At 34.6% G+C, this 14,754-nt stretch overlaps 3 protein-coding genes across 3 annotated transcripts; 1 reads left to right on the forward strand and 2 right to left on the reverse strand.

Moving 5' to 3' along the window:
- Positions 1 to 508: 508 nt before the first annotated feature.
- Positions 509 to 6,003, reverse strand: LOC7495630 (uncharacterized). Its single transcript, XM_002308772.4, has 7 exons — positions 5,699 to 6,003; positions 5,183 to 5,544; positions 3,451 to 3,545; positions 3,250 to 3,366; positions 2,264 to 3,082; positions 1,712 to 1,928; positions 509 to 1,563 (listed from the first exon to the last, which is right to left on the reverse strand). The coding sequence occupies exons 2-7, from the start codon at positions 5,484 to 5,486 to the stop codon at positions 1,055 to 1,057; spliced, it is 2,061 nt and encodes a 686-aa protein (XP_002308808.2). The 5' UTR covers positions 5,487 to 5,544; positions 5,699 to 6,003; the 3' UTR covers positions 509 to 1,054.
- Positions 6,004 to 9,202: 3,199 nt separating this feature from the next.
- On the forward strand, positions 9,203 to 9,996 carry LOC7463700 (uncharacterized). The gene has a single exon (XM_002307871.4). The coding sequence runs from the start codon at positions 9,312 to 9,314 to the stop codon at positions 9,906 to 9,908; it is 597 nt and encodes a 198-aa protein (XP_002307907.1). The 5' UTR covers positions 9,203 to 9,311; the 3' UTR covers positions 9,909 to 9,996.
- LOC112327911 (TPD1 protein homolog 1) lies at positions 9,705 to 12,131 on the reverse strand. Its single transcript, XM_024603261.2, has 3 exons — positions 12,010 to 12,131; positions 11,292 to 11,399; positions 9,705 to 10,542 (listed from the first exon to the last, which is right to left on the reverse strand). Exons 1-3 carry the CDS (start codon positions 12,113 to 12,115, stop codon positions 10,208 to 10,210), a joined length of 549 nt encoding a protein of 182 aa, XP_024459029.1. The 5' UTR covers positions 12,116 to 12,131; the 3' UTR covers positions 9,705 to 10,207.
- Positions 12,132 to 14,754: the final 2,623 nt, after the last annotated feature.

A 14,754-nucleotide genomic window follows, 5' to 3' on the forward strand; every position in this document is an offset into this window, starting at 1 on the left:
AAAAATTGGGTTATGAGAATAGTCATTTGCTAACTTACTCTATCAATTGCATAAAAATATTGATTCCCCCTCAGTTATGGGTAAAGATTTCATTTCAAAAGTTTTACAGCACATCATGGTCAAAGAGCCAAAATAGAGAGTACGATTTTCTTGAAAATGGAGGAAATAAATAGAGATTTCGAATGTTACTACGTTATCATCATGTTCTCACTTGCCAAACCGACAAAATTAACCTTGCATCACATAAAATGAAGGATTAAAAACGCACACGACAATAATTAGGGAAAAGAACAAATCAACATTAGGGCATTTTTTCACATCCAAGCAGTGCTGAGAAGGTTATGGAGTAACCCAATTAGGCCTATCCAAGCAGTGCTGGAAAGCCGTCCTCTCGTTCAACATAGACTAGAGAGCTAACTGGACAGGAAAATCTGGAATGGGTTTTTGGGTATCATAAACAAAATAAATGAAGCAAATGCCTAGACAAAAGCAAATGAAGAAAGGCAGGTGAAATAACAACTACATTTCTATTTCTTTTCCAAACAAAAACAACCTTGTAACCTTTACAGCTAAACCTTAAAAACTACACTGTAAAACATAAGCCTATTTGACTGAAATGCAGTTCATAAAGTTGCAAACACATACTGTAATATACGCCTATACGACACTAAAGAGCAATTCTCAAATTGCACATACATCACCAGCATTGACTGCATGGTGCAAACCGACACTTGAAGCTATCTTAAGATTGAACTGAAACCAACTCATAAACTATCCTATGATTGAACTGAGCTACTGTCTAGCTTGACTTGATTCCATCAAAGTTCTAAATCCAACATCTTCTGACACTAAGTTGATTTCAGTAAAAGTTGGTGCTCATATTACTATATATCTGCCAACTCTCTAGAAGTTGGAGAAGACTTGCAGGTCATCTGACTCTTGTAGCTGTGACAACCCTTTCTCTATCTTTATACACAGGAAGCCATCTAACCCACCTTCACAGTTAAAACTTCACTCTAGCTATGTCATCTATTAATGGAACTTGGGTGATCGTTTATAAAGTTTTTGCTGCTTCACTTATCTTGTTAACAGATTTAAGATCTTCGTCCAAAAGAAACTCTGTGTTATTGCCAGAGCTATCTTCACCACCATTGTCAACATAAGCCGCGATAGCAACATTGTTCGCTTTCTCCTCATGATGAAAATCACCGCCAACATCATCATCATCAACAGCTCCATGTGTTTTTAGTTCATCCTTCTCATTTACACCATGCCTCTGTCTCAAATAGACCTCCTTAACATTTTTGAGATCACCAGACACAACTGAACCAGGTAAGGGTTCATCTTCTTCAATAGCTTCAAGTCTGGAAGTTTTGACAAATTTGTGCTCCAGTGATGCAGCAGTATCACAACCTCGTGCCTCAAGCTGGATGATAGAAATGGCATCTGCAGATAGATGATGGAGTATATCAGGCTTTGCCATTACATCAACCCATCTGTTATCAACCCAATCTCGGGAACTCCTCACATTCTTCCTTGGGACAGTCAGGAACTTGCCTTCACCTAAAAGCATCATTAACCATGGTTACTAACAAACATAATTAAAATAGAACTGCAAATGCATGAGCGAGTACATCTCATGCCAGATGATGATTATGATTAAAAAATAAGAAGAAAGAAATATATCTAATATTGCCATACAGTACCATACCAGGGAGGTAAACTTGCAGGCAATCACTCCCAGAGATGTCAACTCCAGATACAACACCCTCCCACCATCCATCACTCCACCATGCATCAACTGGGGCTCCAACCTCAAAAATATGGTCAGTAGAATGATTTTGAGGATGTGGCCGGATTGTCTTGCGACCTAAACATCTCATGCCAAGTTTATCAGGAGCAGCCACTCTGGAAGCAGGGACCCATTCCTATGACACAATAAAAATACCAAAAATAAAGTCCATTAAAGGTTAGCTTCAAAGAGAATGAAAAATGTTATGATTTTTATGACCAAGTAATGCACTCCAATATGACAATACTAAAGAATCAAAATATTTTTTGATGATCACTCCAAGGCACGGGTCAAATAGAAAGTTCTGATAATTTGGGGAGGGAGATTCAAATTTCAAACATACAACCTCTTCTTTCGAGGAAGAGGTGTAGAATTAGGCAATGCGATGATCCTACCAAATGTTTTCGCCTGCCACCGCCAAAATTTACTGATTGTCAGTATCAAATAGGAGATACAAGAGAATTTGCATACCTCTAGATTTCCAGATCCCTCCACATACTGGACATCTTCATATTGAACTTTCAGATGCTTCTGAGAGGACTGCAACACCTTACATCTAAACCAGCAGCCTCGAATCCCACTATCTTGGCAGAGCATCTCTATCTTTTCATTCACTTTGAAAGGAGCAGAACATTTGGACTGGGGTATAACAAACTCAATTCCCATGGAAACCTTTGATAACCGTAGCTTCAGTTTCGGGTATCCTGATTTACATTTTGCTATCTGGTTTCCACAGGCCCAGTTTCTGAGACCTGATCCACTCTCAAGTCTGTCTTGCTCCTTGGATGTTCTACTTCTCTTGCTACCTACACTGGTAGGGTAATCATGGGTCAATTCTTCCTCGTCTTCCTTGTACAAATTATCGTACCTAACCTTTTTCTTAGGGACAATAGATCCATCCAAAGTAGAGAGGATTGCTTGATTGAAGTATCCATGCAATTTAGTAAGAGCAAACGGCTTGATCTTGTTGTTTTTAAACTGCCTAAAGCACATGTGGACACCGGATGTTGATGTATGTGAAACACCAGCCATACATTTATCATAATGTCGGGGTGTCAAGACTGTTGCTGGGCAATCAATATACTCTGCACTGATCACTTGGACATTAGGTGTGATGAAAACTTCTTGGGGGTGTGGATTCAGTTGAGGAATTACACCCTTGACTTCCTGGTTATGGTGAAACCACCGCACCTTTACCTTCTTCTGCCCCTTTTTGTCTTCATACATATCTTCCAGGTATCCAAGGTAGCGGCCTTTTTCTTCAGCCATTATAAATACGAAGGAATGGACCTAACCATCAAGTTTTGTTTAAAAAATGTTACTACCACTACTACTAATAATAATAACAATAATTTATGAGGACAAATGTGCAGAAGGATGAAGAAAAGTAACACCACTCAACAAAGATAAGTTTGCAACTAGATAAAGAAATAACTAGCCAATGGGTTAACACTTACAGTTATGGTAGTCCCATTTCTGAAAAAGGCTGGGTAGTGCTTGAGTTCTTTAGCACATATCCATGCCGCACCAAACCACTTAATGTGTGAATTCTGAACCTTCAATTTGCTTCGAGCCTGAATTCAAAGCGACAGAGTCAACAACTACAAAGAATGTTAAAAAATCTAAAACTATGCATAACAACTACAATAAGTCGATACCATCCGAACTGGCAAATAGGTTTTCGAAGCATTGAATCCAGTCACTGATACTCCAAAAGATCCTGAACCTTGAGCTGAGCCATTTATCTGTGCATCTGCCATAAGAGATTTTAGCATTTCTCATAAATTTCCGATCCAACAGTTGAAAGTGAACACCACTGCTAAGAAAATTTATAAAACTCTTCGAGCCCTTTGAAATTAAAAGAATTAGATATATGCAAGAAAATGCACCAAGAGGACCATATGTAGATGGAGAGCTTAAAAGTGAGAATGGTAATTTGTGCTCTGGACATCAAAACTAGTAAACAAAAGACAGGCATGAATTACACAAACTCGAGGACCAGAGAATTATATCCTTCAATCCAGAAAACAGCATTATTTTACAAATATCATATACAGTGTGGGGGCTGCCTATGCTTATGTGTTTTCCACATATTTGCCTTTACCCATTTCATGGATACACACAATTACTAGACGAAGCAACACAGAATCACACACTCATGCCCATAATTATGGCATCTAATTTTTCTTATAACATCTCATTATTAACTCAAGGATGTATGTGCATTCAGTGAAAAAAACATAATTACAGGAAAATAAAAAATCTTAACATAAGCTATCACGAATACTTCTGAAGCATAAAACAATAATTTCACCTGAGAAGCCTTCCATTAGTTTTTGAATTCACCCTGATGTGAAATCAATCGAGACAGATAAGAGGAGAAAGAAAAAAGAAAGAGATGCCTGATGTGATGGAGAATGGGATTATAAGAAGAGCTTATGAAAACAAACACATGAAGACACGTGAAAGACAACCTCTGCATATATGGAAAGATGCTCTGTTATAATTCAGCTTTCCATAACAAAAAGGTAATAAGATGCCAGTTTCCTTGTCATGCCAAATACGTTAAATTCGTAAGACTGGAAGTAGGGTGCTGGCAATCTAAGTTTCATAACATAACTAATTTTAAATTGAATGGTTCAGATTCCATAAGTTATTGCTCACAAACCATTTGAATGTAATTATATTGAAAGTTTCATAAAGTAGTGGAGTACTGCTTTTATGAGAGTAACCCATTAGCTTCATGACAAATCGAGCTATTTTGTTTTTTGACTGTGCGAGTGAGTTCACGCACACATAAAGCTATATGTCTTAGCACATGTGTAACACAATCCAGAAAAAAAAAATTTAGATGCGCAATTAAAAGAAGGGCATGATATCCACCCTGGTGTGAAGGCAGAGAATGGACATTTATGGCCTAAGATATTGGCTACACCAAAAGATAAACTAAGCACATGGTTCCTATGCTCCAGTAGGGTATAAAATGCAAAATTGGTTTACATCACAGGGTGCTTCCAAATGACTAACAAAAATCTCAACATAATTAGTTTTCCACCTTGAGAAATTGAGTTGCAAAATGTGCAATTTAAATCTCCAGAAATGGCAATGCTTGACCAACTCCGACAAAATAGATAAGGCTAGGACATAATCCAATGACTTAACACAGATGTAAAGATGAAATTCAAATCATGCCGGTGTCATTAGTAAAGCAGAACATCACATGCAGTCTATTCCCAAAGCTATACTCGACCCTCAAAACTAGATTGGCAAGGCAATGCTTTTAATGTAATTACAAATACAACTACAAAATAAGAACTGTAATCCCTCAATATCATTCCATATAAACCTACAAAATCATAACCAGTAACCAGTAACACATAGAGTACGTACTTGAAACATGTAGAGGGGATCCTTCATTTGACACCATTGATGTCAACCAGTCCACAACTTCTCGCCGGGCTCTCCATTTCGTAGATGCATTGAGGGACTCATTGGACCCATAGGCTTCCAAAAACTCGTCAGAAACTACATATGTCATGTGCCTTATACTCCTCTCAGTCCCTATAACAGCAAGAACTAAACCCCCAAATGTATCCTTCAAGTGATAATGAACCACACGGCTACCACGTTCATGGCATATAATGTGCTCCTCCCAAGCCACAAAAACATCATTACTAACAGACATAATGACCATAAATAGCCCCCAAAAGAGCTCAAAATCTCAACTTCATGGTTTCTATCAACATTTTTACCTGAAATTCACCAACTCAAGCGATAAATCTTTGATACTAACTAAACCAACACAGTTCAAAAAACCCTAATGGCCACCCAAAAAACTTAAAAAACCAGTTAAAGACAATAAACATAAACACAAAATAATCCAAACCCATTTGAGAAAAAACTCACCTTTGCTTAAAAATCTCCCACAAGACACAAACTTTATCCAAACTATCCTCTCTATCAAGCACACAAACAGCAGCCAGCAAATGCGTTGCAAGCAAAGCAGCTTAAACGAGACTAAAAAGAGAAGATTAGAGTTTTAAATCCTAAACCCAAGTCAAAAAACAAAGAGGGCCGGTCTCACTCAGCTTGAGAAGCTACAAAGAGCTTAGGGTCAGGTCAGGGGCACCAATGCAGCCAAAAAAGGAAGTGATGAGTTCAAGATTGCTATGCAAAGATTAAAAAAAAGGGTAAAATAAGAGACTTGAGAGTGCAAACAAAATTGATGAAAAAATAAAAGAAGAAGAGACAAGTGTAATATGTCGTTGTAATTGGAAAAAAAGTCAACACTTTTTATTTAAACCCGAGGAAATCCCCTTTAAAAAGTGAATTATAATTTAATCCCTGTTGTTTAATAATTTTATAATTTAGTCCTTTTATTTTGAAAATTATAAGTTAGTTCATTGGCCAACTTAATTTGTTTTTTTTTTAATAATTTATCCCTTTTAAAATGCATTTTAAATTGATTAGTAAAAACAATTAAATTATCATGAAAAACAATGCAATGACCGTGTAAGAAAATATAATCATCTAGGTGGTGGCCCAGTGGTAAGAGTTTGGGATCAAGAGGTTTGCTTCTTCTGTGATCTCAGGTTCGAGCCCTGTGGTTGCTCATATGATGGCCACTGGAGGCTTACATGGTCGTTAACTTCAGGGCCCGTGGGATTAGTCAAGGTACGTGCAAGCTGGCCCGGACACTCACGTTAAACTAAAAAAAAAAACCTAAAAAAAAAAGAAAATATAAAGATATAGAGATTTAATATTGAGCTTCCAAAACCAAAGAGATAAATAATAATTCACTTATATATATATATATATAAAGTAATTTAGACCTCTCAAATTCCCTTATTGGTTTTGATTACTATAATTAATTAAGATATGCCCTTTCCTTTAGCTAGGCTGGGAGAGATGGGGGAGGAATTCAGATTTTGGTAATGTTAATTGACACGATGAACTTCAATTAATTCAAGGTAACAATTTTTTTTAAAAAAAATAATATATTTGAATTTTAAAAAAAAGTTAAAGAGATTTGACCAATTAATATAATTATGGACTGACTCGTTAAGTCAATAAACTAAAAATACGTTTGGGAATACGGTGAAAACCGCGTTCCTAAAAAATTTTAATTTTTTTTTATTAAAATTTAATATGTTTTGTATGTTTTAAATCGTTTTGAAGTGTTGATGTCAAAAATAATTTTTAAAAAATAAAAAAATATCATTGACATACATTTCGGCATGAAAAATTATTTGAAAAGCAACTGCAACCACACTATTAAATACTATCTAAATTAACTCTAATTTGATTTAAAAACAAAAAAACAAAGTTAGAGAATAAGTCATTTAATTCTTGGGTCAATTCAACTAGGCTTTGTTGACTAACAGTCACTTTTTATTAAAAAAAAATTCATTAAATTTCAACATCTTAATTAGAAATTGGAATTATCAGCTTAGTAGTTGATAATAATCTAATATAGTTAACATTGGATAACTTGCACGTGATTCGTCATGGATTAGATTATTTTTTTGAATTGTAAAAAAAAATACTTGAGCCATGTAAGTATATTTAAAAAAAAGAAAAAAAATAACGAATTGATATTATAGAAAAAAAATTGAAAAAATAACAACGGTAAATCCCCAATAATCAAAACATGAAATCAGGAAAAAGATACCAGCATACCCGGGTGATGAAATTGAAAAAAAATCAAAACTATGTATCTAACGATGAAATTAAAAATAAATGAAAAATTGATAAAAAGGTGAAGAATAAAAATTAAAAATCAAAACATTGAAAACTAAAATCTCAAATATTAAATTGAATGGTAAAATTAAAAATTTCTAAGGCCACAACTTCATAAAAATAATCCAAAACAAAGATAAAAACAAAGAGAGTGAAGGAAACAATTTGAAAAAAAGAAACAATTGAAAAAAAAATCAAAATACACTATTTTAAAAACTATGCTCGACTCGACAAGTTGACTCGTGACTCAGAAGACCCTGGGGCTTAAGATGACCCAATTTTCAAAAGAAATTACAACATGGCACGAAAAACATTTGATGCGTATATTTAATTCAAAAGTAAAAATCCTCGTAAAAAACTAAATTGGACAAAGCTCGAAAAAAAACTTTAGGCAACATGTGTTTTTTTTTTCAAAATGAATGGAAAATCCCATAGAAAGTGGAAAGAAAACTAAGAAAATATTTGAGGATGAAACTGAAAAAATGAGCAAAAAAAGAGAAAAAAACCAAGCAAATCTGGGTGAACTTTCTAAACCCAAGTGAATTTCTCAAAGCTGCAAACCGTTAAATTCTACACCTAGACTCAACTAAAAAGATCAATATAAAACAAATTTAATGTTGAAGAGTAAGATAAATTAATTTAATTAAAAAAAATTTAAAAGCAAGATCAAACATAAATAACTGAAGGGTTGCATTGAATTTTATAAGGATCAAATTTCAAAGATAAAAAAAATCTATTGAGGATGAAATTAAAAACAATTTATTTTTTTATAAATTATTTCAAATAAAAAAAATAATAATTAAAAGACCAGGGAGTGGGGACTGTATCTGAAGACAAAACTAATTAAAGGGTTGCATTGAATTTTTTTTTATGGACATCGCGCTTTCCTAGGATAAGAGAAAAAATGAGAAGAAAAAAAGAAACGGTTGTTAACAGCAAATCAGAGATGAAGAAGAAACACGCGTTGCATGGTCAGGTTGGAACCACCGATAGGATTTCATCACCGCTTTGGAACCATCATTTAGGCACGTAACTTGGCCGCACGCGCAGCCACAAATTTTCTGGAGCCCCACACGCCTCCAATTTAATAATTTAAATAATATTATATAATTGGTAAAAGACACAATAACCCCTCCCTCAATTCAATAATTACTTAAAAAGCTAAAAGAAAAATACATAAATACCCTTGCACACCTGTTTTTTTTTCTTTTTGAGGTAAGTTTGTGAATTTATCATACAATCAAATCTAAAACGCCAAGAATACCTCCAAGTGATAGGTATAATTATTTTTGTTTTTTAGGTAAAAAAATCATTACATTGTACGAACAATTTATGTAAAGATTAATCTGCCCCCAAAAAATTCAAAAATGCCACTTGAATCCTTATAAAAATACAAAAATATCCTCAAAAGCAACATTTTAAGTTCCGTGAAGAAAGGCTTAGACATTATTACACTGTTTCCAATCCACAATTCTATGATTCTGAGATAACAGTGAAAACCGAATGACTTTTTTTTTTTTTTTAGAACTAATTAATGGCATGATAGTCCCTTTCTTTAATTGACAAATACATGATAGGTGCTCCAGGTGTGTAAAAATGTTAGCATCCACGTTGAATTTGGACCCCTACATTCTAGCCATAAGAGATTGCAGTGGATAAGGTGTGTTCATAAATAAATACAGCCACACACTAGAATTTCAATGCTGCATTACTGTAGAGCTCTGAAGTCTTCCATGGCTGCATAGCAGTGCGGTCTAAAGTTCAAGAAAAAATCAAGAAAATGAAGACCATGAGATCCAAATTTCACCTCCTGGGATGCACCAATCTCACCCACCCGACTTCAAATTCTCCCGCTTTCATTCCAATCAGAGCCAAACCCCATCTTCAGCATCCCACGTATCCATCCGTAATACTTGCGAAAACCGCTGCAGGTACATCAAGAAAAACTTTAGCATGTCCTACGAGAAATTATGCTGCAACAAAGCGCATAGACAAGTCAGCAGTATTGCTTGAATTCACACCTATAAAACAGGAACTCCCAAAAAATGAGCATTCAAGGTTTCTTGTTCTGGGAGCTGTGTCTGTAGGAATTGTGTGGTTTCTGATGGCCATGGATGATCAGAAGGCATTGGCTTTAGGTCCTGAAGGGCCTCTAATGGAAGAGTTTTGGGAGAACGTGAGGAGGTATGCACTTTATGCATTAACTGTAAGCACAGGTGCTCTTTACACAATCTTCGAACCTATAGGGGAATTGCTCAAGAACCCCATTACTGCAGTGCTCATTCTTCTTATCTTTGGAGGCAGTTTCTATGTTCTTTCTCAAGTGCTTTCTGTCATGCTTGGTGTCTCTGAATTTAATTATGATTATTCATACTAGATTGACAGGTTTTCCTTTCTGTTGAATTGTACGAAGATGAGAAAATCTTTCTGACTTCAAGAGATCTCATATTGCAGTGTTCACCTTATCTTTTGGTCAATAACCTCATCTTCTCATGCAAACACATTTTTATCCTCATTTTTATCCACTATCCTTCATCAAAGATTATAGCATCGCCCCAATTTATCGTTATTGCTTCTTTCATGACACAATCAGACACAATAATTATATTGAAAAGAAGGCTAATACCACACAGTAAAACAAAATTAAGTAACATATTCCACACTCCACCCATTGATTTAACAACAGGCAACAGAAGAGACGGATAATGGGTACAGAAAACTGTTAGCATACTGGAAGGAGAGGGTTTCTCCAGGGCCAAGAGGTTCTCCATCATTAACAAGGCAATCGTCGTAGTAAATTCGTCGAAACACACTAGGATTTATCAGTTTGGCTGAGCTGAACCATCCACAACTGACATGAATGTTTGATATACTACAACCGGAGACACAAACATTCAGTATTTGAACCGTGTATGATGGTATGCCATTTGGAAGAGGAGCTGTTGAGCCTTGAACTATATCAATGCCATCCTTTGAACAAGCTGCGCCTATGCGGTTCGTACTCCCAGCATCTGTTTAAGATAACAAATTGCAAGAGATTTGTCACTTGAGTTTTGTTTAGTTCATCAAGATGTTATTGCTTAGCTCAGTAAAGCCACATGATAGACCAAATTTAACCGTGAAGGCTTTGGAATGATTCTGGGCTTCCATGAAAGAGCCTGCCCTGTCTAAAGACACCATTTGTTTGAGGATTTAAGAGGCCTCAAGCCTAAGCCTAGTTGGGGGCTTGAAAACCATTGGTTCCTTTTTCTTTCTCTTTTTGAACCGATGAAACTCAACAATTTAAATGCCTTGACTTGCTAGATTTTCAAAGAAGTCAAGGTAACTTATCCCTAGATTTTAAACTATTTCATTGTAATTAAAGGGCACAGTAGTCCCTGCCCAAAAAAACGAAAAGGGAAGAAAAGGAAGGTAGGCCTGGGAATTGAAACACGCCTTTTGTTTCCACAAGAGAAAACGGAAATCTCTAACACTCCATGGTAAAAAAGAAAGAAAGAAATAGGAAAAAAAGGGAAAATCTCCTATGATTATTAAACCTTACGCGACACAGCGGGCTGAAAATATTTCAATTTAAACTAATTTGATATTAACTTGATTAAACTTGAATATTTTAACGGGTTAACACATGACCTAGATGATATAGTCAAATCTAACCATATCAAAATGATGAATGGTCTAACTCTTTGGATTAGAACAGAACAGCAATAAAAATTGTAGAGTAGAAAATTAGGATAGGGACATAGAGGAGGAGACATTTTACCAGGTAACTGCAGTAGCTTCCTGGCAAAATTGGTGTTGTTTTCCTTGTAGAAGACTGGTTTTTTAGAGCCAATTTCACTAACAGCTTTCAAATGAAACAACTCAGTCACTGCATTGTCATGAAAATGTTACACAATTCAAAATCTAGATATATATAACAAAAAGTGAAAATTAATTTCACTAAAACATTAAGATATTAATTAAGGGTGGTAATGAATTAAAAATGTTATTCTTTCTGCCCTTTTATCGATCTCTTTAATTCTGACACAGGACATGCTTTTATAAGACAATGGAAGTGGAACAACAAAAGACCAGCAAGGCTTCTTAAATCGTAGCTGTTAACCTAAATTAATTATTTTTATTAAAATAGTGTCCCTTCTTTTTTTCTTAAAAAAACAAAAAATCTCTGTGTTTACATGACTGGGTTTGGACCGGGTTTAATAAAAGACTTACAAGGCTGCTTGCGTGCATGCTACTATGGTAGATATCTTCTGTAAACAAAAAAAAAAAAAAGGAGCATTCTGGCTATAATGAAGTAATTGTGCGAATGAAACTACCTGCATGCCCAGAAGTTTCATGATCCCTTTTCCCAATTGTTGTCTGACATAACATGCACGAGCTCTAAATTCTTTTAGGCTTAGCGTCACTAGTTGACAAATTATATGTGTAAATGTATATATATATATAGACATGGAAGAGGGAAAAGAAGCTGGTATTACCAAAGAACACAGCAAGCAAAGAACTAATAATGGTAGCCACTGAGAGTATGCAAAATCTTCCTGGCCTGATCAGATCACCACCTCTCATTTTGAGCTCTCCTTCCATATATGCTGAGACCAAGAGCCTGCATATTCATATATATAAAATTAATTGAAAGTCCATAGAAGAAATCTGTATGGGGAATTAGATATACGTCGTATATGCTTGAACTATATAAGATCAGAAGAAGAAATTAAGGTCCTGCATGGATAAGTAACATCACCCTTAAGGAAGATCAAGATCGAATTGTTAGCTTAAAAACTTAGACAAAATGGAGTGTTGAGTTGGGTTCAGGTTCGACGTTTTGATACTAAATAAAGCAAGAAATTAATATGTGAGAGAGCTAGACAGCATAAAGCAAGCAGTGAGTTTATGATGTGAACTGATGTGTCTGAGCCTGGGGGACACACAGCATTACTCATTTACAGCCATGGTAGAGTGGGATGGAAAGGACGTGAATCTAAGGGAGCTGAACCAAATTTATAACACGCCAGTATTTACACAGAGTCCAAAATCAATCCGAAGATACCTCACTAGCTGTATAAAAACAATGGCTTTCTACTCGAATCATGCATTAAAAAAGATTTGTTTATATTTCATTATATTATATGAACGTGAATCCAGTAATTGATTAGAGAGACCTTGAGTTCCCAGAGCCAATGTTCAGCACAAAATTTCTTAGAATGTCTCCATTAACTAAACTCTTAATCGTCTGTATAAAATTGGGAAAAGCAGGGAACTTCAATTGGCTAATTAATTGATGAAAATAAAACTTATTACTTTGTACAAACTTGAAATATTTTTTTTTAAGGTAATCCTTTGTCCAATAACATATATTAAAGCTAGCCATGAGGGTTAACCAGGACTCTTCTGATTTAAGTTGAAACAAATAAGAAATTAACCCAGTATTTTTCTAATTCAAATTGAAAAAAATAAAAAAAATAAATAATATGATGAATCCATTCAAAACTCGGTTGACCCGTGAGTCAATAAATCTAAGTAAAAACAAATAAAAAAATCATTATAAATTTTTTTAAGGCTAATCATTTCACCTAATCCTAATTTTATTTCAAATTTATCGTCTGATGAGGTTTTATATTAGATTATTCTTAGAAATGGATTATATTAAACTTCACAAAAAAAAAAGGTTATGGTGACGAGGAGCCAAAATGGAAATCATGTTACTAAAGTTGAACAATGATGAGAAAGGTGCAATTATGCTAGAAACAATGTTAATGAAACTTAGGAGGAAATTAAGGTCACATCAAATGATGCTCCACTCGCCCCATGCACTCTATTTCTTTTTAGGCTTCACCTTTCATGAATGGCTACTAATTGTCCATCCAAATTCGATGTTTTACCATTCATGAATTAATCAAAAAAATAATTAATTATGCTTTGGAGCTGGATTATGCAATGTTGTCTTTCTATCCCATAACCATTGGTGTTAAGAAAACCATTTGAATTTTTTTTTTTTAATTCTGAGAGATGTAAGTTAATTAGTCAAGTTTTGAGTTTGTTTTTTAAAGATCATCAATTCAAGTCCTATAAATTTCAGAACCACTGGAGGTTATATAGTTGTTAACTTTAAAGCTCATGGGATTAGTTGAGGTGTACGTAAGCTGACCCGCACACTCACGTTAATCTAAAAAAAAATAAGAATATGATGCAAAATATTAAAAAAAAACTTTTTAAGATATACACGAACAATTACATTAGTAAGATCTATTGTTGAATTTATAACCGAATTATTGTTAAATACTTTTTATTTTATTTTTAATTTTTTTCTTGCTATTTATCATTTTTCTAAAACATTAAGAGTTTTGACAACAAAAACATTGGGGAAGCCTGTAATAACATAATTAGCCATTTGTTACTAAATTTGGCTTTGTTCGGTTAGCCAATTCAATAAACTGTTGATTTTATATTTTATATTGAATTGAACTAGAAATTAACTTAATTAATCTATAACTTGATACACCTTCAATGGCCCATTAATTCATAATTGACCAAGATTATATTTTATATTGCATTAAATTAGAAATTAACCTGGTCAGATTTAATTAATCTACGACCCGACTCATTCACCAGTAAAATGTTCGAACAATGGAATTAGCATAGTATGGATTCAAGTTAGACCGCTGGATTGAATTGAAAAATGTTTGCAGGTAAAGTCAACGTGATACGAATACAGTTTGCAGTGGAGGAGAGGGGTCAAGTTTTAATATTTTTCAAGAAATTATTGTTGAATTAGGCAATAATAGCTAGGGCTATTAATTTAGAGTAGTCAGTAATTAATACTGGACAGAAGCTTTGCAGTGGTAATCTAAAGAAGCAGAAGTATAATTAAGGAATAAATGAAAGGAGGGAAAGACTTTTATAGAATTGAGAAAGACACAAGTCATACACAGAGATCCATTGAAAAGCAAGAAATGGCGGCTTTTCAAGAGCGGCGTTATTTATTATTGACTTGTCTGTCTGTCCACCCACTCTGGTGGCGCCACCCCTGCTCCACCACCCATCCACAACTTCATCAGTTTATCTCTCTCTGCCTCGTTAGCAACAACAATCAAGATTTTGTTTGCAAATGTTTAGTGGTTAGAAAAATGAGAGCGCCATGTATATCCCATTTTATTTGTTAAAAAATGATATAAAATTATTTTTGAAGCTTGAAATTTTGTGTTGATTACATTATATAACATGGA

The sequence above is a fragment of the Populus trichocarpa genome, chromosome 6, assembly GCF_000002775.5.
Source record: "Populus trichocarpa isolate Nisqually-1 chromosome 6, P.trichocarpa_v4.1, whole genome shotgun sequence".
NCBI classification, from domain to species: Eukaryota; Viridiplantae; Streptophyta; class Magnoliopsida; order Malpighiales; family Salicaceae; genus Populus; species Populus trichocarpa.

Excerpts from the sequence above, each read along its gene's own strand:
- LOC7495630 (XM_002308772.4), bottom strand. The coding sequence starts at position 5,486 with ATGGTCATTATGTCTGTTAGTAATGATGTTTTTGTGGCTTGGGAGGAG. Across the intron at positions 3,367-3,450 it reads CCTATTTGCCAGTTCGGATG|GCTCGAAGCAAATTGAAGGT; the intron begins GTATCGACTTAT and ends CTTTGAATTCAG. Across the intron at positions 1,564-1,711 it reads CCTGCAAGTTTACCTCCCTG|GTGAAGGCAAGTTCCTGACT; the intron begins GTATGGTACTGT and ends TGATGCTTTTAG.
- LOC7463700 (XM_002307871.4), top strand. The coding sequence starts at position 9,312 with ATGAAGACCATGAGATCCAAATTTCACCTCCTGGGATGCACCAATCTC.
- LOC112327911 (XM_024603261.2), bottom strand. The coding sequence starts at position 12,115 with ATGGAAGGAGAGCTCAAAATGAGAGGTGGTGATCTGATCAGGCCAGGA. Across the intron at positions 11,400-12,009 it reads TTTGCTTGCTGTGTTCTTTG|TGACTGAGTTGTTTCATTTG; the intron begins GTAATACCAGCT and ends ATGACAATGCAG. Across the intron at positions 10,543-11,291 it reads GAAGCTACTGCAGTTACCTG|ATGCTGGGAGTACGAACCGC; the intron begins GTAAAATGTCTC and ends TATCTTAAACAG.